Genomic DNA, 26277 nt, shown 5'->3' with positions numbered 1-26277 from the left:
GATGGCTGAGGAGATGGTGCGAAGAGGAAGGTTTCCACTTTGTAAGGAACTGGACAACTTTTGGGGGAAAGAACAAGCTCTACAGGAGAGACGGATTGCACCTGAGCAAGGCAGGAATGAGAATGCTAGCAAACAACGTCAAGGACGAAATAGACAAGGCTTTAAACTGAGGAGAAGGGAAAAGTCGACAGTAGATCTGACAACGACACTTCGGACAAGAGTATCAAACGAAGATACTGAGCGGGAAAAATGTAAACAAGGACTTAAAGGCGAGCGGGATAAATGTGGAAAAGGACTTAAGGGCGAGCGAGGAAAATGTGAAAAAGGACCCAAAGATGAATTACAAGGGTCCAAGGAACAAGTGGAACTAGAGAGCAAAAAGAAGAGAGAACAACACGAGCTAGAGGGACATGCGAAAAAGGGGAAGCAGGCTGAGGATGAAGAAGACACACCACAGGAGGAGGAAAAACAGAACGAAACTCAGGGGCTGACAGCCCACAAGGGGGTCGGCAGGAGTAACAGACCACGAGAAAAACCAGCAAGGAAAGTAAACAACCGGGACTTAAATTGCTTATACACAAATGCAAGAAGTCTAAGAGCCAAAATGGGAGAGCTAGAAGTCATAGCCAACAAAGAGGACCTAGACATAATTGGAGTCACAGAAACATGGTGATCTGAGGACAACAAATAGGATGTGGTCCTACCAGGGTACAAACTCTATAGGAGAGACAGGACGTGCAAGAAGGGTGGAGGAATAGCATTATATATAAAGGACTTCTTTCACTCGACCAGAATGGAAACAGCAGTAAGGTTGGACGGTTTGGAATCACTATGGGTTAAGTTACCAGGAATAAATGGAGCTGACATAAAATTGGGACTGTACTATCGCCCACCTGGACAATCAGAAGCAAACGACCAAGACCTGGAAGCAGAATTGAGGCAGGAATGCAAAAGCGGAAGTGTGGTGGTGATGGGGGATTTCAACTACCCTGGGATAGACTGGAGTATTGGACACTCCAACTGCGCGAGGGAAACAAAATTCCTGGAGGCTGTGAGGGACTGTTTCATGGAACACCTGGTCATTGAACCAACGCGAGGAAATGCCACTCTCAACCTAATCATCAACGGGCTAGGGGGACCCGCAAAGGAGGTGTTAGTAATTGGGCCACTAGGCAACAGCGATCACAACATGATCCAGTGCTACAGAAGTACTGAAAATCAAGTGATAACCCCCCACAAGGTCCCACAAGTGCTTGTTTTGTCCCCATTTGCTGATTGATGGGCATAATCTATTGGTGCTGAACTGGTCTGTTAGGGCTCAAGGAAGGAAAATTAGTAGGCAAGACATACATTTTACCTTATGTAATGAAAGGAGTAAGGGGTAATCGACTAAAATTAATCTTAAGTGGACAATGGGTCATATTTACGATCATCTTAAAGAGGATTCCTTGACCCTTTATGCCATAACTTGATTGAACATGGTTTCTTATCTTTTTTGTTCTTCAGCGGAAGAGAAGGCAAGAGAGGCAGAAAGTAAAGCTCGAGCATTGGAACTGAGACTGAGCGGAGATCTGACTCGTGAATCCAGGGTAGGTTTTTCCATCTTTGTGCATTATTCGATGAAAGATGTTTGGGAGATTAGTTTGAGAGAAATGTATCAAGACAACATGAGTACCTTCACTACAAACTGACATGGTTCTGAATATAGCACAAGTGAGTTGAATTTCAGTCATGGTCAGGAATGAGGAGATTTTACAAACAAATCTATTTGATAGACTCTTCTCTTGACGTTATCTCCTTTGCCACCAGCCCTCACATTCTAATTTATATGGTCTAGTTTACAGGCTTTTTTCTTCTTCTGGGTTTTTGTACTTTCCACAGCAGAGAAAATTGGTTACTCTGCAGACACATTTAAGATTTCTGGGGTGCTCCAGGCTACATGACAACTATAAAGTATTTAATTTAATATAATTTCTGTTCACTCGCTTGCTTGCTTGTTTGGATTTATTTACTGCCTTTTTGAAGAAAGTCACCCAAGGCATTTTAGTGAGTGATCAAAAAGGAAAGTTGCACTCAGCAGTTTTTGTTAGAACAGAAAGGTATGTCCTACTGCATGAATGCTGAGGTACCGTATATACTCGAATATAAACTGGGATTTTGGGATAAAGAATTGGCCCAAAAATAGGGGTCCGGTTTATATTCGGGTCAATGCCCCCTCCCAGAATTTTTTTAAGGCTGCTGCGGCCAGGCTCTGCCCCCTCTTCCTCCCTGCCCTATCTTTCTACCTTTGCCGATCTGGTGGAGGTGCAGCAGGCAGAAGCAAGCTTTCTGAACTCCTGCCCCGCTGCTAACCAGTTGCACGGATCCACTTAGTCCATCTCGGCGCCATGAGCAGCAGTGTGATTGGTGCTGCTGCTCGGCGCTGAGTGGCTTCCTTACTGGTTCCCGCGAATTCTCGTGAGAATTTGCAGGAGCCAGTAAGGAAGCTGCTCAGCGCTGAGAATCAGCACCAAATCGAGCTGCTACTTGTGCTGCTGATTTGGACTAAGTGGACCACGCAGCCGGTTAGCAGTGGGGCAGGAGTTCTGAAAGCTTGTTCCTGCCCGCTGCACCTCCAGATCGGCAGAGGTAGGAAGATAGGGCAGGGAGAGGGGACAGAGGGCAGAGCCTGATAGGGGAGGGGAGGATGGAAGGGTGCTGGGTGCAGAGCCTGACAGGGGAGGAAGGAAGGGGACTGGGTGTAGAGCCTGACGGGGCAGGACACTTGAATATTAAGCTGCCCGACTTATATTCGAGTCAACCATTTTATTTTATTTTTTTTAAAATTTTTTTTTGGGGGGGGGGTCGACTTATATTTGGATCGACTTATATTCGAGTATATATGGTACATGGCAACCAGTTCCACATATCTTGCCATATTTAATCTTACATAGCTATAGAGTATACATCAACTTGATTTCCTTTTTGTTCTGTAACCATACCAGGCTTATTCCCCTCAGTCAGCAGATGAAGACAGAGACCTAAATTCTTCCTTTAAGAGGCCTTGTGTTTCCACAGCTCACCCATATTCTCTGTGTCCAGCAGATGGTGATGAGTATTCTGGGGAGCTCTGGACTGTATTGGTGAGGTAGCTTCTAGGTCCTTTTGGAAAACTAGTCCATTTGAGCCTAGCTGGACAAAGAGGAATTTAGGAGTGAAGCCTTAAGTACTAGATATAAGCTCTTACTCCTGACTTATTTGAGTGTAAGGGATCGTGCCCCTAGTTACCTGGTGCAATGTATAACTCCTTTCATCTTGTTACCGAAGTTGCGCTCCTCGATGCAGTGTGCAGTTGGCAATATCAACAAGACGAGAGGTCAGATTGCAGACAGAGTGGGGGGTTTCTCTTCTGCAGCACAGGAAGAATGGAATAAACGTCCATCTTATATTAGGCAACAAGGAAGTGTGGGTGAAATTAAAAATTGTTGAAACTTCATCTGTTTACTTCATGAAGTATGCAAGGGAGTTTGTATTACTTTTAGAATTATGCTGTAGCTAAATTATTGATGTTTAGTATGGAAAAGATGTGCAATTGATGTAGCTATGTTGATTTTATTGATTTTGGTTTGTGTAACTTGAAATGCGTTTCAGGATGTTTTTTTGGTATATAATTTTATTGTGTATGTTACACTGTGCTCTGCTTGGATAAAGGCAGATTAAAAAATAAACAAAATTATCTGGAGGAATCCAGGTCTGTCCCTCCCCTGTCTGGCCAGCCAGGTATCTTGAGGTTGTTGGTCTCATGCAGTGTTCCATCTAAGGACTGGCTGGATGCATGCACATTTTTTCTCATGTGAGCAACAAGTTCTAAAAACCAACAATTTTCCAGATGTGCAAATATTTTTTGTGAGCAACTGTATAAAATCTATGAGTGAAACTCCTAGAATATATGAGCAATTGCTAGTGTGCAGCTTAGAGGGAGCTTAGGTCTCCTATGGTGGTCTTCCAATAAAATAAAATAATGGGGTTGATATTTAGCTGTTGGTTCTCAGCATTTTTTCTGACCACTGCTTGCATTGTGCCTGGAAATTAAATGCTAGGCTATGTCCAGACTCATTTCCAGTTACATAAGGCCAGCTATCCCATAGCTGGCCATAGCATATTTAGCATTTAACCAGTTGAGGGGCACTGCATACGGGCTGACTTTTATGCAGTGACCTTGGCTGGTTAAATGCTGAATATTGGCACTTAACTGGCAAAATGCCAATTTTGCCAGGGCTGGAATGTTCCCCCAAATAGCCATTTTTGTGTTGGGCATTAACCAGATATTTTCAGCATCACTAACTGGTTAAATGCCACTGAAAATGATCAGTTAGCACCAAACAAGCAATTTAACTGGTCAGGAGCCATTTTTGGCTGGTTAAATGGCTGTGAATGTCATCCTCAGTATTTAAGAGTGAAAGTATTAACTTCTTACTGAAAAAATGAGTTTTGATAAATTATTGTAAAGAATAGTTATTGTTTTCCCCTGATTTTAAATAAATGAAAGATTTGGAAGAGGGGGGTTGACTTTTTAATATTTGATATGAAGAGTACAAATGATTTTATTATATTGTATGTATCAACTGATATTAGTATGGTGGATGGGAAGGGGATAAATTCTATTATCCCAGGACAAGCAGGCATGATATTCTCACATGTGGGTGACGTCATCTACGGAGCCCCAGTGCGGACAGCTTTTCAAGCAAACTTGCTAGAAGTTTCAAGTTTGCACACTGCACCACGCATGTGCATGCCTTCTCGCCCACTAGAGGGCGCATCCCACCTCGTGGTCCTCAGTTCAATTTTTTCCGCGGAGCCAGAAAGCCCTGTGGATCTGAGCTCCAGTGTATTGCCTTCTAGCTGCCGCGTTTCGTTGTTCTTTTATTGGAATAGGTTCGCGGTGCTGCTTTCTTGTTTTCTCGTTTCTTTTCTTTTCAAAAAAATAAAAATAAAAATATTTTGTTTTTCATTGGGCTCCGGGGGCTCCCGGAAGCCGTGGCCGCGGGACGTCGGTCGTTCCCGGCCTTCTTCTTCGTTGATGTCCCGTCCTGTTACGGGATTTAAAAAGTGCAGCCGGTGTGAGAGGTTACTTTCTATCACTGACCCTCACCGGTGGTGCATTGTCTGTCTTGGGCCGGATCATCCGACAGCGTCGTGTGATCGCTGTGCTACTTTCCAAAACAGAGCCCTCCGTCGCCGTAAGGCCAGAATGGCGGAATTGTTCGCCGTCGACACGCCGCCTAAGGCCTCGACGTCGGCCTCGGCCCCGGCCTTGACCTCGGCCTCGGCATCCTCGGGGGCCTCGGCTTCGCCTCGGCCCTCGTCTTCGAAGGCGTCTACAAGGAAGCAGGCTTCGGGTAAGTCCTCTGTTCCATCCCCTTCAGCAAAGAAGCCATCTTCTACTCAGGCTAAGGCGGGTGGGTCGACCCCGGCCCCGCCTCGGACCTCGACTTCGCACACCCCGAGGGAATACTCAAGACCGAGGTCGCCCTCCAGGGAGTGTGCTCCGGACTCGGAACTCCCCACCTTCGTGGGGATTCCGGCCTTCCAGGAACTCCTTCGAGCCCTGATTTCATCGGAGCTGACGGGGGCCCTGGAAGTGTTGCAGCGGGCTGCGGTTCCGGCGGCCTCGACCTCGGCCGGGGCGCCTTCGGTCTCGGAGGCTCCGGCCTCGGCTCCCTCGACCTCGGGTGCCCCGGCCTCGGTAACCTCGGTCTCGGGTACTGTCGCCCCCTTAACCTCGGTCTCGGCCCCGCCCATGACCTCGACCTCGGGGGGGCCGCCTGAGCGGAGTGTGAGGCCCAAGGAAAAGTTGCGCAGAGTGCGCCGTCTTTCCTCCTCTTCCTCGGGGTCTTCCCGGGACGCCTCGCCCTCGACGCGACCTCGGACGAGGCGCCGATCGAGGAAGTCTAAGCGGCCGCGAGGCTCGCCTCGGCACGATCGTTCCTCGCCGCTCGGGGGCGAGGCGCTGCAGGTGTCGGAGTTGCGCCTCGACAACCCGAGGCTCCTCCGGTCACCTCATGGGAAGTCTTCCCGTGCCGCCTCGCCGAGGAAGTGGGAGAGTGCCCCCCGGACCCCGGGGTCCTCACCCAAGGGTTCTGCGAGGCGGAGAATTTCTCCTTCCCCCTCGAGGGCCTTGGGGAGGGGATCCTGGGACTCGGGGTCAGTTAGGGATCCTCATTATTCCCATGAGGCCTCTCCCCTCTCCTCGGTGGGGCGGTCGAGAACCCCGTCTCCCCCGGCCAGGCCGTCCTCATTTTCATCCTTTGTTCAGGACATGGCTCGAGCCCTGGGGTTAGACCTGATGGTCGGTTCCCAATACTCCAAAGAATTTTTGGAGGAACAGGACCTTCCCACTCCTCCTAGAGAGGTGCCTAGGCTCCCCCTCAACAGAGTCCTTCTGCAGACCTGGTTGAAGAACTTGTCAAACCCTCTTACAGTCACGTCTGTGCCTTCAAAAATGGAAGCGAAATATAGGACGGTGCCCCCTAAAGGGTTCGAAAAGGCGCAGCTCTCCCACCAGTCTCTTCTGGTGGAGTCTGCCCTTAAAAAATCACAGCCCTCACAGGTTTCTGCGGCGGTTCCACCCGGCAGGGAGGGGCGGACCCTGGACAAGTTTGGCCGTCGCCTCTATTCAAATTCCCTGATGGCCACCAGGGTTCTAAATTACGCCTTCACCTTTTCCTCCTATTTGCGTGGCATGGTGAAGGACCTTCCTCAATATCGAGACTCGTTACCGGACTCCCAGAGAGCAGGATTCGATAAGTTTATGTCCAACCTGTCTCAATTGCGGTTGTACCTGTTTCATGCGGTGTATGACGCATTTGAGCTGGTTTCGAGGGTGTCGGCCTTCGCAGTGGCCATGCGCCGCTTGGCCTGGCTTCGCACCCTCGACATGGACCCAAACCTGCAGGAACGGCTTGCAGATTTGCCTTGTGTGGGGTCCGAGTTATTTGACGAGTCCTTAGATGCGGCGACCAAGCGGTTGTCGGAGCAGGAGCGCTCGTTAGCATCCCTGGTCCGCCCCAAACCTAGGCCCCCGCCGCAGAAACCTTTCCGGCCTCCGCCGCGCCGATATCCTCAGAAGTCGACCCCGGCTTTCTCAAGACCACCTCCGAGACGTCCGTCTCAGCGAGGCAGAGGGGGACAAACCCAAGCCCCGGCGCAGGGTCCTTCTAAGCCCGCGCCTTCCTTTTGACGGGCTGAGCGGACGGGGCGGGTTCCCCTCCGCGATATCACAGGAACCCCTCCCTATCGGGGGGCGTCTTCGGTTCTTCCGGGTGGCATGGGCCGAGATAACCTCAGACGCTTGGGTGCTCCGGACCGTCTCCGAGGGCTACTCGCTCAACTTTGTATCCTCGCCACCGGACCATCCTCCAAATCTGGCCTCTTGCAACCGATCGCAGCTGCCGACCCTTCTGGCCGAGGCCAGGGCCCTCTTGGTACTTCGGGCAGTCGAACCGGTCCCCCAGGACCAACGGGGTACGGGGTTTTATTCCCGTTACTTTTTGGTTCCAAAAAAGACCGGGGACCTGCGCCCCATACTGGACCTCAGGAAGCTCAACAAATTCCTGGTCCGGGAGAAGTTTCGAATGCTGTCTCTCCCGGTCTTATATCCTCTTTTGGAGGAGGGGGACTGGATGTGCTCCCTCGACTTGAAGGAAGCTTACACCCATGTTCCGGTGCATCCTGCCTTCCGAAGATTTTTACGATTCCAGGTGGGGGATTTGCACCTACAGTACAGGGTCCTGCCCTTCGGCCTGGCTTCCTCTCCACGAGTCTTCACGTAGTGCATGGTGGTGGTTGCGGCAGCCCTGAGGTCTCGTGGGCTTCATGTGTTCCCTTACCTGGACGATTGGCTTCTCAAAGCCCCGACCAGGGAGGGGGTTATCTCAGCGACCCGACGGTCTATAGCCTTCCTGCAGAGCCTCGGGTTCGAGATAAATTTTCCAAAATCTCAGTTGTGCCCTGCTCAGTCTCTTCAATTTATAGGCGCGGCGCTGGACACGGTGCGCCTGCGCTCCTATCTCCCGCCCCAGCGGTTGGAGGCCTTGGTCCGGATGGGCCGTCAGGTTTCTCAACTATCGGTGGTGTCGGCCCACCGCATGATGATACTGCTCGGGCATATGGCATCGACGGTCCACGTCGCTCCGTTTGCCAGGCTGCATCTGAGGATCCCACAATGGACCCTTGCTTCCCAGTGGCGTCAGGAGTGCGATCCAGTGTCTCGCCTCATTGCGGTGACTCCGCTTTTGCGGAAATCGCTGCGTTGGTGGACAAACTCTTCACATCTGTCCAAGGGTTTGCTGTTTCTCACCCCTCCGTTTCGCAAGGTTCTGACTACAGACTCCTCGGAGTACGCGTGGGGAGCCCACATCGACGGTCTTCGCACGCAGGGCCTGTGGTCTGCCGAGGACCGTCGGTGTCACATCAACGTGCTAGAGCTTCGAGCCATCTTTCTAGCACTCCGAGCTTTCGTTCACATAGTGCGGAATCAGGTTGTCCTCGTTCGCACGGACAATCAAGTAGCAATGTACTATGTGAACAAGCAGGGCGGAACGGGCTCTTGGCCCCTCTGCTCGGAGGCTCTTCGCCTTTGGGAGTGGGCGGTCTCCCGGAACATCTTCCTTCGGGCGGTCTACATCCAAGGAGAACTGAATTGTCTGGCAGACAAACTCAGTCGACTTCTGCAACCGCACGAGTGGACTCTACACTCCGCAGTTCTGCGCGAGGTTTTCGTTCGCTGGGGAACGCCACAGGTGGATCTGTTTGCCTCTCCGGAGACTCGCAAACTGCCCCTGTATTGTTCTCGGATGTACTCGCGGGATCGTCTGGAGGCCGATGCCTTTCTTCTCGATTGGGAGGGGAGGTTCCTGTATGCATTCCCTCCTTTTCCTCTAATCATGCGAACGTTAGTACATCTGAAATCGTCCACGGCCACGATGATTCTCATCGCACCTCGGTGGCCGCGTCAGCACTGGTTCTCCCTGCTGCTTCAGCTCAGTGTCAGGGAGCCTCTTCTTCTGCCTGTGTTTCCTTCTCTGCTGTCACAGAGTCAAGGATCCATGTTACATCCCAATCTGCAGTCATTACACCTGACAGCCTGGTTTCTTGCTCCTTAACTGCGCCTGATCTGTCTCAATCGGTGAGGGAGGTATTGGAAGCCTCACGCAAGATCTCGACGAGGCTTTGTTATTCGCAGAAATGGACCAGGTTCTCTACCTGGTGTTCGTCTTTTCACCTGGATCCGGTGTCGGTTCCGGTGTCCTCGGTTTTGGACTATTTATTCCACCTGTCGCACTCTGGTCTGAAAACCACTTCGGTGCGTGTTCATCTTAGTGCTATTTCTGCCTTCCATCAACATCTGGATGGCCGCCCTCTGTCGCTCCATCCTTTGGTGACACGCTTCATGAAAGGGTTACTCAGGGTTTGTCCCCCTCTTAAGCCTCCTTCAGTCGTGTGGAATTTGAATGTGGTTTTGGCTCAACTGATGAAACCTCCTTTTGAGCCACTCAACAAGTCTCTCTTGAAATTTCTGACTTGGAAGGTGGTGTTTCTGATTGCCCTCACCTCCGCTAGGCGGATTGGGGAGTTGCAAGCCTTGGTTGCGGACCCTCCTTTCACTGTCTTCCATCATGACAAGGTGGTTCTCCGCACCCATCCTAAGTTTGTACCTAAAGTAGTTTCTGATTTCCACCTCAATCAGTCCATTGTCCTTCCTGTGTTCTTCCCTAAGCCCCACTCCCATCCTGGCGAGACGGCGCTCCACACGCTTGACTGTAAGAGGGCGTTGGCATATTACCTTCAACGCACCAGGTCTCATCGGAAGGTTCCTCAATTGTTTTTGTCCTTCGATCCCAATCGATTGGGGCATCCGGTTTCCAAGCGCACTCTGTCTAACTGGTTGGCTGCTTGCATTTCCTTTTGCTATGCTCAGGCTGGACTTCCGCCCCCGGGTCGAGTCAAGGGGCATAAGGTCCGAGCGATGGCAGCTTCAGTGGCTTTCCTCCGATCCACTCCTATGGAGGACATATGTAAGGCTGCCACTTGGTCTTCGGTTCATACTTTCACCTCTCATTACTGTCTGGACACTTTATCCAGGAGTGACGGCCGGTTTGGCCAGTCAGTTTTGCAAAATCTGTTTTCCTAAATTGCCATCCTCCCACCTGCCCTTTTTTAGTTGGCTTGGAGGTCACCCACATGTGAGAATATCATGCCTGCTTGTCCTGGGATAAAGCACAGTTACTTACCGTAACAGGTGTTATCCATGGACAGCAGGCATATATTCTCACAACCCGCCCCCCTCCCCGGGGATGGCTTCTTTGCTAGTTATGGAACTGAGGACCACGAGGTGGGATGCGCCCTCTAGTGGGCGAGAAGGCATGCACATGCGTGGTGCAGTGTGCAAACTTGAAACTTCTAGCAAGTTTGCTTGAAAAGCTGTCCGCGCTGGGGCTCCGTAGATGACGTCACCCACATGTGAGAATATATGCCTGCTGTCCCTGGATAACACCTGTTACGGTAAGTAACTGTGCTTTTTGGGAACATGTGTGGTATTTCAAGTGATGTATTAAGTTAACGTGTTATTATTTTCTGTACACTTGATGTAAATGTAAAATGAATAAAGAATATATAAAAAAAAAAAAAAGTTTTGAATTTGAAGGTCCCTATTTTCAAGGCTGCTGAGGAGATATTTTCATAAGAGAGTTCCTAAATTGTAGCATACCTTTAATTCCCCCCCCCCCAATCATTCTCCTTGGGAGAGGTGCGTTGAGCTACTTTTAAAAAAATAATGGATATATTTATGTACATTTATTGTCTGTTTTAAAATGACTCAAGAAATTTAGTTACTTTAAGAAGGGTGGGGGGTGGGGATGTATATTTTTGTTCTAGATGATATGATTAAGAATTTCAAGTATTATATTGAAAGTTTAATGGATATTTTATTGTACACTTGTTTAAGATTTAAAATGAATAAAGAATTTAAAACTAAAAAAAGTTAAATGGTAGTTGCTAGGATAGGCATCAAGTCTTCTTCCAGCCAGTAGTTTTCATTTCTTTATCCTCATCAGTGAGAGACACCAAATAGTATTTGGTCTTTATATTCCTAATAAAACTTCTGGCATCTGCAGGTGACCCTTCGTCAGGTACAGAATACAGCAATAACACTTCGCAGAGAGGCAGATGTAAAGAAAAGAATTAAGGAAGCAAAGCAGAGGTGAGATTTAATAGAGGCATCTTGGACTTTGAGTAAAGCTCTAAATCTTAAATATTTTTGAATCCAGTGCTGCTGTTTAAAAGCTTAATAGTTAAGATTATACTGTTCACTAGTTGGTCCATTTGACTTTGGATTTCCTAAGATGTTTTTGAAGAACCTCCAATTGACATGCTTTAAAGAACATTTCATGTGGTTACTTGAAATTTAAGTTAAACCATTGAGCATTTAAATGACTTTTTGGAACTCAATATGGGGTGAAATAAATTGTTTGTTGGAAAATCCGGAGGCATTTTCGTATGATACTGTATTGTTTGGCATGTCAATGAGGGCTAAAAGTCAAATATCTTCTAACAATAATAACATAAAAATAGTCAAGCAAAAGCTTTTGTGTCACACATTCCAAGTGAAGAAGGGTTACAGATAGGCGATTGTTTTATACCTTTTATGCAGCTTATTTTATACCTTAGCAACCATGGACCTCTGAGGAAGGAGTGTTTTCCGAAACATGGACCGTGTCAGGTCCTTTGGTTTGTTATAAGGTGGTATTTTTAACTACATAAATGAAATATTTGGTATAATAAACATTGCCTGCATCTCGTACATAGTTGCCTGCAGTTTGTTTTTTGTTTCTGCAGGAGTTGCCATACAACAGATTACGAATAATTGGAAGAATTGGAGTAGATTGAATTATAGAGGTCCTTTTATCAAGCTGCGCTAGCGTGTCAGACATTTCATCACACGCTAACCCTTGCGGCCGGCTAAAAAACAAATGCCTGCTCAATGCAGGTGTTAGTGGCTAGCGCGGCAAGCGGTTTAACGCGCAGTATTACGTGCGTTAAACCCCTACCGCAGCTTGATAAAAGGATCCCATAGTTTCTGGTGGAATTCTTGATGTCATATATATAAAATGGAAAGGGTAATAGCTACACAGCAGGGGTATTTAAGAAAATTTCAGGATTGTTTGGGAAGCCTATAACAAATTATTGTAATGAATGGATACTATTTTTCCCCTTAAATATGCATGTATAAAGTTGGGGGGGAGGGAAGGTAGATTTTGGTCTTTGTATAAATATAAGGAATTTAAGGATGGGGACTATAATATGTTTTTATGTGTTCAAAGATTATTATTGATTAGGGGGGAGGGGGGAGATAAGTTCTAAATTGATTTGTTGCAGATTATTAAGTGTTGTATTTAAGTTAAAAATATTTTTATTTGCTTATACACTTAGGGCTCCTTTTATGAAGGCGCGTTAGCGGGTTTAACGCGCGATACTTTTCATCATGCGCTAACCCCCGCACTAGCCGGAAAACTACCGCCTGCTCAAGAGGAGACGGTAGTGGCTAGTGCGGCCGGTGGTTTAGTGCGCGCTATTACGTGTGTTAAACCGCTACTGCGGCTTCGTAAAAGGAGCCCTTATTGTAAGTTCTAAAAATGAATAAAGAATTTAAATGATTTTCTTCAGCTCACAATTTGTGGGTGGGAGAGAGAAGCCTAGGAGCTAAAGAGGAAATTAACCCCAGGATTCACATCTCCACGCTGTCACTTTGTGCTAGTTCATCATTACGTAGACTTGCTTTTTGCATCTTACTAGAGCGTCATAATTATTTTAGATGACTCTGAAACCTGACTCTCTAGGGTTATCCAGAAAAATATATTGTATTTACAGTGGTACATGAAAGGAATTCAAGTGTATGATGTATGAAAATGAATAAAAAAATTTAAAAGGGTAACTAAATAAAACTCCTAGGGAAAACCTAAAGTGGGAAAAACTATGCGAATTGAAGTTTTTCTCATGAATTTGATTGTGCTGGATCAGAAAATAATTTTAAAAATACTGTACTGCATTTTTGTTAACTTTGAAAAATTAATAAAAGATTTAAACATAAAAAATATTTTTTAAAGCCTATCTTGGGGTTGCTCAGTCATTGATTACATAAAGCTCAGTTTTTCATAAAATTTGCCATTTTTGCTTAATAGAGCAAATTTTTTGATATTATAGCTATGATGTTTTTATGTTTTCATGCCCAGCAATGATACATTGATAAAAACACATTTTATGTTAAAAAAAAAAAAAAAATTACATTTATTGTCTTCTTGAGATAGGATAAAGCCTGCGATACTATTAAACTGTTTGCAACAAGCCTCAATGTGACATTGAATGCTTGAGTGTTTGGACCTCCATTGGTAGTGAGGATGTGGCTCTTTGGCTCAAATAAACGAGGGTGTGGCAAGCCGTGCTAAGATGGACAGTGTAAAAGGTATTTGGTTGACATATGCAAGCATAAAAACCAAAAGAAACAGCCACCTACTTTTACTGCTATTGGGTTTACTAGCTAGAGATAAAATTGATAGATAAGGAAACACCCATGTTAAAGATCATGTAAGAAAGTTTTGTAAGTGATATAGAAATAAAGGATACAGCCAAGCAAGTAAAAAAACCCCAAACAAACCCAGAACAAAATTGACAGTAAATACTAAGTCAATCAAAGGAATAATATATGTTTCTTGCTGGGTCATGGAGGAAACATAGGAAAGAGAATTGAAATATAAAATGGATTCCTTTTTTCCCCTGTTCTGTTTAGTTTAGAACAGACCAAATTCCCACCTTTTGGCTTTTTCTTTGTGTAATGTTTAACTGGCTGGTAAAGATCTGATCTTACATTCCAATACTGATATAGAAAGGGAAGAGTCTGTGTATTAAAATCTTCTCTATATGCTTTAATATTTATTGAATGTATGAATGAAACTTGGAGCTCCAAAGAACTGCATGATTAATGTGACCATTTATTTTTTTTCTCAAAACGGGACAAGACCCCCGGATCCATTCCCCCCCTTCCCGGATCCTCCGGATCCCATTAAATATAGTGTAAAATATAGACAGCAGATATAAATTCTCAAAAGTGACACATTTTGCTCACTAAATTTAAAATAAAATCATTTTTCCTACCTTTATCTGGTGATTTCATGACTTTCTGGTTGCACTTCCTTCTGATTGTGCATCCTCTCTTTCATTTCTTTCTGTCTCCATGCCCCCCAAACCACCCTGCTTCCCCTGCCCCCCAACAAGCCAAGTCACTCTACTTGCCCAACACACACTGCTTCCCCTGCCCCCACAAGCCAAGCCACCCTGCTTCCCCTGCCCCCTGACAAGCCAAGCCAGCCTGCTTCCCCGACGCACCCTAGCCAAGCCACCCTGCTTCCTTGATCCAGCAACATCAAGGCGTGTGCAGCGACTGCACTGCACAAGCACCAGGCTTACAAGTCTTCTCTCTGTCCCCGCTCCCCCGACATCAATTCTGACGTCGGTGAGGAAGTTCCGGGGCAGCCAATCGCTGGTTGGCCTGGAACTTCCTCTAAGACATCAGAATTGACGTCGGGGGGCAGGCTTGAGTATTTGCTGCTGCAAGCAAATGATCTGTTTCTGCGTCGGCGAAGAAGGGAAAAGCGTTACCTATAGATCAGTGTTCTTCAACCTTTTTACAGTGGAAATAAAATAATTATTTTGTGGACCGGCACCGATCCGCGGACCAGCGGTTGAAGAACACTGCTTTAGAGGGCAGAGCTAACTCCCCAGTACACATTTCCACTGGGGATACCATATGATACATTGACACTGGCAGAAGAAGGCTGTTTTGCCACTTGATCAAATGACAACTGCAACAGTCTTCAGTTACAATTTCTGGGTCAGAATGCCTGGTCCCCAAATTAGTGAAGAATGCCTGGTCCCCAAATTAGTGAAGAACAGGTCTGGGGGTGTACTTGTGGTCATTCCATGGAAATTATGCCTAGATGGCCACAATCAGGGGTCTTGGTTGTTGTAGTGCTCCAAAAGGAGCCAAGTTATGTGACTTGTGGTCTAGGTCAACATTGCAATGACCCTAGTGCAAAAGAGAGACACCAGTTCAAACAAATTACATTTTGAGGCCTCACATCCTGCTCACCACTTTCTCACTGATCTTATTGGATGTGAGCTCAGCTAAAGACCAGCGATCTGAAAGAAGCTCTAACGGGGGTGGGGGGGCGGGGTGAAGTGTGAAATTTAGTGTGCGTCTGGAAGGTTGTACTCCTATTCAAATATCTTACTGGAGGCCGACCCTATTTGCTGTGATTTGTGAGCAATTGCAGCCCTCCCAGGGAAAAGTGCAGGCCGATTTCATGCTCCAGCGTGCAATGTGTAAGACTCGGGTCCCAGGCCACGTTACCCACCGCTGCCAGAAAAGGGAACAGGCGGGCTTGCAAGAACAGAGCCGGTACCGGGAAGCAGGGATTCGTCCAACTATCCGTCCCTCCTGTTCTCCCCTCTGCCCTCCTCTCCTCCCTTTCCCTCCCAGTAGCTTTCAGTACCATCAGCGCAACATTTCAATTAGGCAGCCTTGGGTCCTTTGATGGGTCGTGCCCACCTCTGAGGAAAGAGGAAGTTGCATCATCAGAAGCGGGCTGCGACTCAGCAAAAGCCCCAAGGCTGCCTAATTGATCGCTGCGCTGACGCTACTGGCACTGATGCAGGCAAGTTCATCGGGCCCCCTGATCTCCACGGACCGGCAGGACATTTTTGTGGAAGACCACTGCTTTAGGTCCCTCCGCTTCAGATCCCTGTCCCTCCGAACTTGAAACTTCCAGTGGTGGAAGAACACTGCTTCAGATCCTGTCCCGTTGTTCCCGCGCACAGCTTTAGGACGCTCTTTGTGAAAATGGGACATTTCTGTGTCCCAAAGCTGTACGTGGGGACAACGGGACAGGGGATCAAAAAATGGGATGGTCCCGTTCAAAACGGGACGTATGGTCACCTTATACATGATTGTATGTGTGATATTCAAATAGGAAAATGTTCTAAAAACTTATAGATATTTTATGAGGTTTAAACTTTAGAAAATTGAGATGAACTGTAAAGACTGTGTGTGTGTGTGTGTGCAGTCTGGCCAATGACCTTTTGATCTCAAGTCACATTCCAATGCAAAAGCAGAAGGCCCAGGACAGGATATTAGGGAAAAGGTCAACTGTTACCATTGATTTTGGTGAAATATCCTTGAAGTTAAGATTTAAAATATAAGTTTTTCTAATTTAAGAATATTTTTCTGTTCACAAACTAGACTTTTCTCTATTGGTATAGGTAATGTAAGTTGTAGGAAAAACTTAAAGCAGAGTTACTGAAGAAGAAATTAGTTTGTTTTTGTGTCTGTGACAAACTGTCAGTTTTCTAGAGAAAATCTTCATGGGTCAGAAAGAGCTTTTTGATTCATTCTTTAAGATTAGAAAGACATGCTGATTCATGAAAGATGTCTTCATATCTTTTTATAAGGGTAAATATTATTGTCTAGCTTTAATAATGCATACTTCCTGGAATCTTTTGCTAGTCTATATAAAAGGTACTGGTTAAGGATAAGATGTATAATTTCTTTCTAAAAACAAGTTTTGTAATCCTTATTACACTAAGATAATTGTGCTAAGGAGTTTTCTTTTTAAGAGTACACATTATCATATGATTTTATGTAATTTTATTCTATTTAGAATATCTTAGAAATTGTTGTAACAGAAATAAGTTTACAATATTTAATTTCTGAACTTTGTAAACTTTTCTTTAAGCCTGTTATCTTTCAAAGCCTAAGGAATTTTCTTTGTCTGAAATAGTCCCGCCTTCTAAGAGAATGTGTTTACTAAGTATTGGAAGTGAAAGCTAAAGTGACGTGTCACCAGTCATCGTAATAGTATATATTATCCCAGGACAAGCAGGCAGGTATTCTCATGTATGGGTGATGTCATCTGACGGAGCCCCGATGCGGACGCCTCACAAGCAGACTTGCTTGAAGAAACTAGAAGTTTCGAGTCGCCCGCACCGCGCATGTGCGAGTGCCTTCCCGCCCAGTGCACAGGGCACGTCTCCTCAGTTCTTAGTTTTCCGCGGAGCCGAGAAGTCCGTCTTTGACTCTCTGCATTCAATTTTGTTCTCTTTTGCCTTCTCTCAACCGCGGTTGGTATATTTTTCTCACGAATCGCTGTTTTATTTAGTTTTATTCGTTAAAAAAAAAATTTTTCATCTTTCGTCCATTCTCCGGGACGGGCCGCTCGGCCATAGCCCACGAGTTTCGACCTTGCAGCGGCTATTTTTTGGCCTATGTCCCGGCCTGCTACAGGCTTTAAGAAGTGTAGCAAGTGTTGGCGCGCGATCTCTCTCACGGACCCTCATAGACGCTGCCTCAAGTGTCTTGGGCCTAAACATCATCCCACGTTGTGCCTGCCTTGCCAAACACTTCAGCCTTCTGCTTTTAAGCGTCATTGCATTCAAGTAGACAAGCTCTTCGAGATGGAGTCTTCGACTTATCAATCGACTTCGAAGGCATCTTCGGCTTCGACTTCCATCGAGCCTCCCTCTGCGCCTCCTGCTTCTACCTCGAGCCTCATCAAGCCTTTCTCGTTTGCAGCGGCTCTGCTGTATCTTCCCCTGTTTCCTCAGGTCAGATAGCTCAGCAGTCGGTTCCGCCGGTGGTGATTAAAGTGTGTAAGACTACTAAGTTGAAGCACACTCACACTGCCTCGAAGGAACCTCCAGCCAAGGCAGGTGGACCGGTTTCAGACGCGGATCCCACCTTGCCGGCTTCTTTCCAGACCATTTTAGAGAAGCAGTTTCTTCAGTACCTTACAATTATGGGTCCTAAACTGCTTCCTATTATCCTGCCTGGGCATCCAGCAACCTCCTGCGAGGTCGAGCCGCCTCCTATGCCCCGGTTGGAACCACACTCTACAGGGAGCAGAGTTTCTGCGAGTGTCTGGTCTGCCACCTAAGCACGAAAGGCAAGAAGTAGATCGACAGGATTCCTCACACTCTCAGCAAGGAGCAGAGTCTTTGCGAGTGCATCGAGGTTCCTCCTCCAAGCCTCTGGAGCTTCAATTTACAGCCTCTAGTACTATTCATACATTGGCATCGGCTGCTTCCGTCTCCGAGGCAAAATCTCCTCGATCTTCGAGGTCTGGCTCTAGACACAGTTCTCACCATCGTTCGAGACCTTCATCGAGGCATTCTTCCCGGCATCGTTCCTCGCAGGATATTACATCTTCCTCGAAGCCTCATTCTACTCTGACCTCGACCAGACCACCGACTCCTCGTTCGAGGTCTCCGATGCCAGACCTCGAGGATATCCCGGCCTCGATTGCCTCGACCAAGTCACCAGGTTCCTATGAGACTTTTTTCCATGCCAAAGCTTCTTCTTCGACACATGCTGCTTTGACGTCCTCGAGTCCTTCTCAAGACAAGGCATCGCCGGATCAGCTGTCTTTTTCATCTTTCCTACGACAGATGGCTGTAGATTTGGATGTTAAATTGGATACTGGCTCCAAATATTCTAAGGAATATCTTGAAGTCATGCATCTTCCTCAGCCTCCAGCAGAATAAACCGGAAAGGAGGAGGTCTTGCCCTTCTCTACAAATCATTCTTTAATGTTGAGCTTCTTGAAAAGGGCAGCCATCCCTCCTTAGAATTCATGTTAGCTTCAATAAATGACGAACTTCATCCCCACCCATTAGGCATCCTGTTACTTTACCGCCCTCCCACCCCCTGGAACAAATCCTCTGAAATTGTTCTTGAGACCATAACAAGGGCCTATCTAAAATTCCAAAGACTACTGATCATTGGCGACATAAACCTTCACCTAGAGGACAACACCAACAAGGACACAACTGATTTCAAAGACTTCCTCATTTCTTTAGGCTTCACCGCCCACCCCTACCCACGAAAAGGGGCACTCCATCGACATCATCAGCTTTCTTGACCTGACTGAGCACAAAACCTCCACTGTTGAGACCCGTTGGGAACCTGTTCCCTGGTCTGATCACCTCCTAGGCTATTTTTGCCTCCCTGTCTTCATGTCAGTCCTTGGTACCCCTACCCGAGCCTCAAACTCCATCACCTACCGCAAAAAAATCACTAGTGAACTATTCTGGTCCCAGTTCCTCAACAAATTCCCCCCTCTTCCCACTCTCATGGACCCAGACGCATTCTGGCACAACTGGGTGACTCTTTCAGAAACCACGTACCGTGCTCTTGCCCCTCTAGCCACTAAATCCATCTCCTACTCTCACAAGGCCCCCTGGTATCTCCCATACCACAGGGAATTAAAACAGAAATGCCGAGCCCTAGAGCGAAGATGGAAAAAATCGAAATCCCCTTCAGATAGGCAATCCTGGAGAGAAAACATCAAATCCTACAACTCCATACTAAAAAAAGCTAGGAAGATCTTCTATGGAGATAAAATCTCCAGATCAAAAAACCAAAACAGTACACTCTTCCACATCTGGCGAAACCTAACTTCTAAAAACAACTCCTCCCCCTCCCCCACCCTCCCATCTCCAAATGACTTAGCCAATTTTTTCAACGAGAAGATCACTACCATAAAGAGTTCGTTCCCCCCAGCTATCTCTTACAACTCTCTTCCTCTGAAAGACTCCGACCCTATCCCTGCTGACAGATCATGGACTACTTTCGAACCTGTATCCGAGCCCCAGATCTCTAAACTCTGCCTGAAACTTAAATCCTGCAAGTGCATCCTAGATCCTTTCCCATCCTACCTCTACGAAAACATCCCAGCGCAGGCCATCTCTTCCCTTACAAACCTTATAAACAAAGCTTTACTATCGGGCCTGTTCTCCTCAGAAATGGGCCACATTGCCTTGTCCCCTCTTCTGAAAAAAGCCGATCTTGACCCTTCCTTACCATCGAACTACCGCCCCATAGCCAACATCCCTCTTTTAACAAAACTTCTGGAGACCATAATCGCTACCCAGTTCTCCTCTTACCTAGAGAGATTCTCCATCCTCCAACACTACCAATTCGGATTTAGGCCCAACTTCAGCACCGAGTCCCTCCTAGTTTCCCTAATCTCAAAGGTGCAACAACTACACGCCAGAAACAAATTTGCTGTTCTCCTACAGTTCGATCTCTCCGCAGCTTTCGACATCGTGCACCACGACATACTAATTTACCAACTTTCCGAGATAGGAATAGACTCCTTTGTCCTAAAGTGGTTCTCAAACTTCCTTCGCGCACGTTCCTACATTGTCAACGCAAACGGCTCCAAATCCACTTCGTGGACACCATCCTGCAGGGTCCCACAGGGCTCTCCCCTATCCCCTATCCTCTTCAACATGTATATGACCTCCCTGAAGCTTCTCAAACTATCCCCCCTTGAAACAATTTACACATATGCAGACGATATCCTTATCCTCCTCGAAACAGACCAGAACCGTACAAACCTCCAAGAGAACATCACCTCATGCATAATGAGACTTCATGCCTGGTCCCTCTCTGTTCAGATGAAATTAAATGAATCAAAGACAAAACTTCTCTGGCTCGGCCCAAAGTTAGTACACCTGCCCACCCTCTTCACTCTACCCACAGGTCCTGCTCTTCGCCTTGAGTTCTCAAGCAAGGTCCTCGGCATCATTATCAATTCCTCCCTCTCCCTAAACGATCACCTGAACTCCTTGGCAAAATCATGTTTTTTTCAGCCTCCACATGCTGAGGAAAGTTGGATCCTATTTCCACCAAAAACACTTTACCGTCCTGGTACAATCCATCATTTTATCCAAACTCGATTACTGTAATGCCATTTACCTGTGCCTAACAAAAAAAAGTCTTCACAGACTCCAGCTCATCCAGAATACTGCGGCCAAATTGATTTTTGCTAAACGCAAATTTGATCACGTCTCCCCCTTACTTACCAATCTTCACTGGCTCCCTGTACTTTCCAGAATTCACTTCAAATGCTCCTGTCTAGCTTTCAAGATAATTCATGGCATCCTTCCGCCACTAATCCCTCTATCCTTCCTCGCCCAAACGCCTGCTACCACCAGATCCGCCCACAGACATAAACTATTCTTCCCCTCTCTACATGGCATCCCCCACGCAGGCAAACTGGGAAGATCCCTCCTCTCCAAAATCACGGGCCTTTGGAACGATCTCACTATCCCGCTGCGGAACCTGGGCTCCCTCCAACTGTTCCGGAAACAACTGAAAACCTGGCTTTTCTCTAATATATAACATCTCCTGCTTACTCCCCTTCTTTTTCATATGCTCTTGTAAACTCTCTCTCCCCTCTCTTCCTGTATTTTTAAGCTTTGTAAACCGTGTCGAGCTCCGCTTCCGTGGAGATGATGCGGTATATAAACTTAAGGCTTAGTTTAGTTTAGTTTAGTTTAGAGCCTCAAGCTTCCACTTCACAAGCTGTTAGACCAGACTTTTACTCGATGCATGGAGACTCCATTTTCCATACCAGCAGTTCCTGGAAAATTGGACTCGAGATATAAAACGGTGCATCACAAGGGATTTGACAATTCACAGTTATCTCATCAATCCCTACTAGTTGAATCTTCCTTGAAGAGATTCCATCCTTCCAAGGTCTATGCTACAGTCCCCCCTGGAAGGGGAGGGGAAGACTATGGACAAATTTGGACGTCGCATCTATCAGAATGCTATGATGTCTTCTAAAGTCCTCAATTATAACTTATTTCTTACTTATTTTGAATTTCTTCTTTCTCTACTGCCGAAGTTTTTGACTTATATGGATAACCACATGCATTTTGAGTTTCAAGGAGTCATTGCTTCTTTTTCTCAGTTGCGTCTCCATCTCCTGCAATCATCTTACAATGCCTTTGAGTTATCTGCCCGAGCGGCTGCTTGCTCTGTGGCCATGCGTCGTCTTGCATGGCTTCGTACCATTGACATGGACCCTAATCTTCAAGACTGCCTGGCTAACATCCCTTGTCAAGACAACGACCTCTTTGACGAGTCCATCGAGGCAGCCACTAAAATATTGTCTGACCATGAAAAGTCATTTGCTTCAATTGTCAGACCTAAACCGAAGCCAACACCTGCCAAGCCTGTACGTCCAGCTGTTATCTATCAAAGGCATTTTGCTCTAAAGCCAGCTCCTTACACTCGCCCTCCTCTGAAAAAACAGCCACCTCAGAAGCAACAGAAATCCCAACCTTCTGCTGCACCTAAGGCTTCTCAGCCTTTTTGACTGTTTAAAACAGAGCATAACCTCCACCGTTCTGTCTCCGTCTCCCTTTCCCCCTATTGGAGATCGTCCCCGTCATTTTTACAACAGATGGACCATAATTACATCGGACCTCTGGGTACTTACCATCAATAGAGAAGGATACTCTCTTCATTTCACTCAGGTTCCACCGGAGCTTCCTCCAAGAGCTTCCTTCCAATCCATCCCAGACCGCCCTTCTTCTTCAGGAAGTTCAAGCTCTTGCTTCATCTCCATGCCATCGAACCAGTTCCCTTGGAACAGCAGAACAGGGGGTTTTACTCCCGTTGCTTCCTTGTTCCGAAGAAGATGGGCAATCTGCGACCCATTCTGGATCTCAGGGCTCTCAACAAATTTCTAGTCAAGGAAAAATTTTGAATGTTGTCTCTGGCATCCCTTTATCCTCTTCTCGAGCAGAACGACTGGTTATGCTCTCTGGATCTCAAGGAGGCCTACACTCATATTCCCATCCATCCGGCCTCCCGTCAATACCTCAGATTTCGGGTGGGGAATCTGCACTACCAATACAGAGTTCTACCCTTTGGCAGGCCTCGTCTCCCAGAGTGTTCACCAAGTGCCTGGTAGTGGTAGCAGCAGCTCTACGAAATCATAGTCTTCATGTGTTTCCCTACCTCGACGACTGGCTCATCAAAGATTCCACATCTCAAGGGGTTATTGTAGTGACCCAACGGACTACCTGGTTCCTACAAAGTTTGAGATTCTAAATCAACTTTCCCAAATCTCAACTTCAGCCCTCTCAGAATCTACAGTTCATTGGGGCTGTTCTGGACACTGTCCAACTCGGAGCATTCCTTCCACAATAACGCCTGGAAACTCATCTTCAACTCTGTCACACTGTGTCTTCCTGCTCTTCCATCTCAGCGAGACACATGATGGTGCTTCTAGGTCACATGGCCTCCACAGTACATGTGACTCCTTTTGCCAGACTTCACCTCAGAATTCCTCAATGGAGCCTGGCATCTCAGTGGACGCAGGCTTGCGATCCTCTTTCTCGACACATTACAGTCACTCCTTCTTTGAAGAAGTCTCTCTGTTGGTGGATGCTCTCTTCCAATCTTTCCAGAGGCTTGCTTTTTCAAATGCCCCCTCATCAGAAGGTCCTCACGACAGACTCTTTGACCTACGCTTGGGGCGCTCATCTCGATGGTCTCCGTACTCAAGGCCTCTGGACCATTACGGATCGTCAGTGTCATATCAATCAGTTGGAACTCAGAGCGATCCTCAAAGCTCTCCACGCTTTTAAACATCTCCTTCACGACACAGTAGTCCTTGTCCGCACGGACAACCAAGTCGCCATGTATTATGTCGACAAACAGGGAGGGAAAGGATCTGCCTCCCTTTGTCAAGAAGCTCTGGAGGTTTGGGACTGGGCGATTCGTCACAACACCTTCCTCAAAGCTGTCTACATTCAAGGGGCTCAGAATTGCTTGGCGGACAACTTGAGTCATCTCCTGCAACCTCACGAATGGACTCTCCATTCCTCGTCTCTTCATCACATTTTCTCACAGTGGGGAACACCTCAGATAGACCTCTTTGCAGCTTCCCACAACTACAAACTGCCTCAGTTCTGTTCCAGGATATACTCTCCTCACCGCCTCAAGGCAGATGCTTTTCTTCTGGAATAGACAAATCTGTTCCTCTACGCATTTCCTCCATTCCCTCTCATTCTCAAGACTCTAGTCAAGTTGAAGAACGATCTTGCCACCATGATTCTAATTGCTTTTCGGTGGCCGAGACAGCCATGGTACTCCCTTCTACTTCAACTCAGCAGCAGGGAGTCATACCTTCTACCAGTTTTTCCTTCTCTGCTTACACAGAGTCAAGGATCTCTGCTTCATCCCAATCTGCAGTCTCTGCACCTGACAGCCTGGTACCTCTCAACATAACACCTCTTCAGTTTTCTCGATCTAAGGACATGTGAAGGAGGCACTGGGGGCACTAAAGACATGGGAAGGAGGCACCGGGGGCACTAAGAACATAGGAAGGAAAGAGGGAGGGAATAGAAAGGGACAATTTTTGGGCCCGAGTGCAGAAAGAAATAAATGAAAGAAAGGATACACAGACAGAAGGAAACGAAACCAGAGACTCATGAAATCAATCACCAGACAGCAAAGGTAGGAAAAATGATTTTATTTTCAATTTAGTGATCAAAACGTATCAGTTTTGAGAATTTATATCTGCTGTCTATATTTTGCACTATATTTGTCTATTTTTCTTTAGTTACTGAGGTGACCGAGCTCGTGGAGATGGGGCGGAAACGGGGTTTTTAAATTTTAGTCCTAGTAGTTTGCCGGTCCACAAAATAATTATTTTATTTCTGCCGGTCCATGGGTGTAAAAAGGTTGAAAAACACTGATGTAGAGTATGACGGCTTTCTTTTTCACCCAGCCGCACTCGTTCAAAAAGCCGCGCACGCGCGGCTACTCAAGTTGATCAATCTTCTCCTCTCCTGCAACTTCTTGTTTCCGGTTGGGTCAGAGGAGAATATTGAACAAATGAGCAGCCGCAAGTGCGGCTTGGCGAAAATGAAAGCTGGCATACTCTACATCTAAGGTGAGGTGGAGGGAGGGAGGTGGCGGAACGCTGCAATCGGTCGGGTGTCTGCTGTTTTTGTATCACTGCCTGCCTGCACTCACGTTCCAGATCCTCCTGTTGCTCATTGTACTGCAGCATCTGCATGATTATATGCTCAGGTGGGAATTTTTAGTGTGCACAATTGACCTGATTCAAGCTATAGGTGAACATGGGGGACACGTCATTGCAAGGGAGGACAAGTCAGTTGATTTATTTTATGTTCTGTTTTTACTACAGGGCAGAGGCACTGAAACAGATTCTCAGTGCAGTAGTAGTAGTGGCAGGACTCTCTTCTGTCTTCGTGGTGTTTCGCAGTACTGAGGCTTATATGGATGCTGCGGGGACAGTGACAGGGCGGTGAATGGGATGGCAGTGACGGTGACGGGCGGTGAAGGGGATGGCGGTGACAGTGATGGGGCGCTGAAGGGAATGGCGGTGACAGAGCAGTGAAGTGGACAGTGAGCCGTGGACAGGGCAGTGACGGGGACAGATTTTTTTCCCCGTGTCATTCTCTACTACAAGCTTTAGTTACTGATCCACCATTCACTGTCTTCCATCATGACAAGGTGGTTCTTCGTACTCATCCTAAATTCCTACCTAAAGTGGTCTCAGAATTTCATCTTAACCAATCTATCGTACTTCCAGTGTTTTTTTCCCAAAGCCTCATTCTCACCCTGGAGAATCAGCTCTTCATAAAACGTGCTTTGGCCTTCTATTTGGAACGCACCAAAACACACAGAACTGCTCCTCAACTTTTTGTCTCTTTTCGATCCTAATAAGTTGGGACATCCAATTTCTAAACGCACCATCTCCAACTGGATGGCGGCTTGTATCTCTTTCTGCTATGCCCAGGCTGGATTACCACGTCACAGCCCATAAAGTCAGAGCAATGGCAGCTTCTGTAGCTTTCCTCAGATCGACACCTATTGAGGAAATTTGCAAGGCTGCTACTTGGTCCTCGGTTCATACCTTCACTTCTCACTATTGTCTGGATACTTTCTCCAGACGGGATGGACAGTTTGGCCAAACAGTATTACAAAATTTATTCTCCTAAGTTGCCAACACTCCCACCATCCCATTCTGGTTAGCTTGGAGGTCACCCATACTTGAGAATACCTGCCTGCTTGTCCTGGGATAAAGCACAGTTACTTACCGTAACAGGTGTTATCCAGGGACAGCAGGCAGCTAGTCTCACAACCCACCACCTCCCCTGGTTGGTTTCTCTGCTGGCTATCTGAACTGAGGAGACGCGCCCTGTGCACTGGGGGGGAAGGCACTCGCGCATGCGCGGTGCAGACAACTCAAAACTTCTAGTTTCTTCAAGCAAGTCTGCTTGTGAGGCGTCCGCATCGGGGCTCCGTCGGATGATGTCACCCATACGTGAGAATAGCTGCCTGCTGTCCCTGGATAACAC

The 26277-nt window shown here is 46.9% G+C and overlaps 1 protein-coding gene across 4 annotated transcripts in view; it reads left to right on the top strand.

Annotated features, from left to right (window-relative positions):
* The window catches only part of MORC2 (MORC family CW-type zinc finger 2), a 248790-nt gene that overhangs the window by 88614 nt on the left and 133899 nt on the right, over positions 1-26277 (top strand). For all 4 annotated transcript variants that reach the window (XM_033954118.1, XM_033954117.1, XM_033954120.1 and 1 more), the window contains exons 11-12: positions 1507-1589; positions 11154-11239. In XM_033954118.1, coding sequence (XP_033810009.1) covers positions 1507-1589; positions 11154-11239 — 169 coding nt within the window. The remainder of the gene's footprint in view (positions 1-1506; positions 1590-11153; positions 11240-26277) is intronic.

Source organism: Geotrypetes seraphini, chromosome 8 (genome assembly GCF_902459505.1).
Source record: "Geotrypetes seraphini chromosome 8, aGeoSer1.1, whole genome shotgun sequence".
NCBI lineage: Eukaryota > Metazoa > Chordata > Amphibia > Gymnophiona > Dermophiidae > Geotrypetes > Geotrypetes seraphini.
The sequence above is the reverse complement of the archived record's forward strand: the minus strand, read 5'-3'. Positions and strand labels throughout refer to the sequence as shown.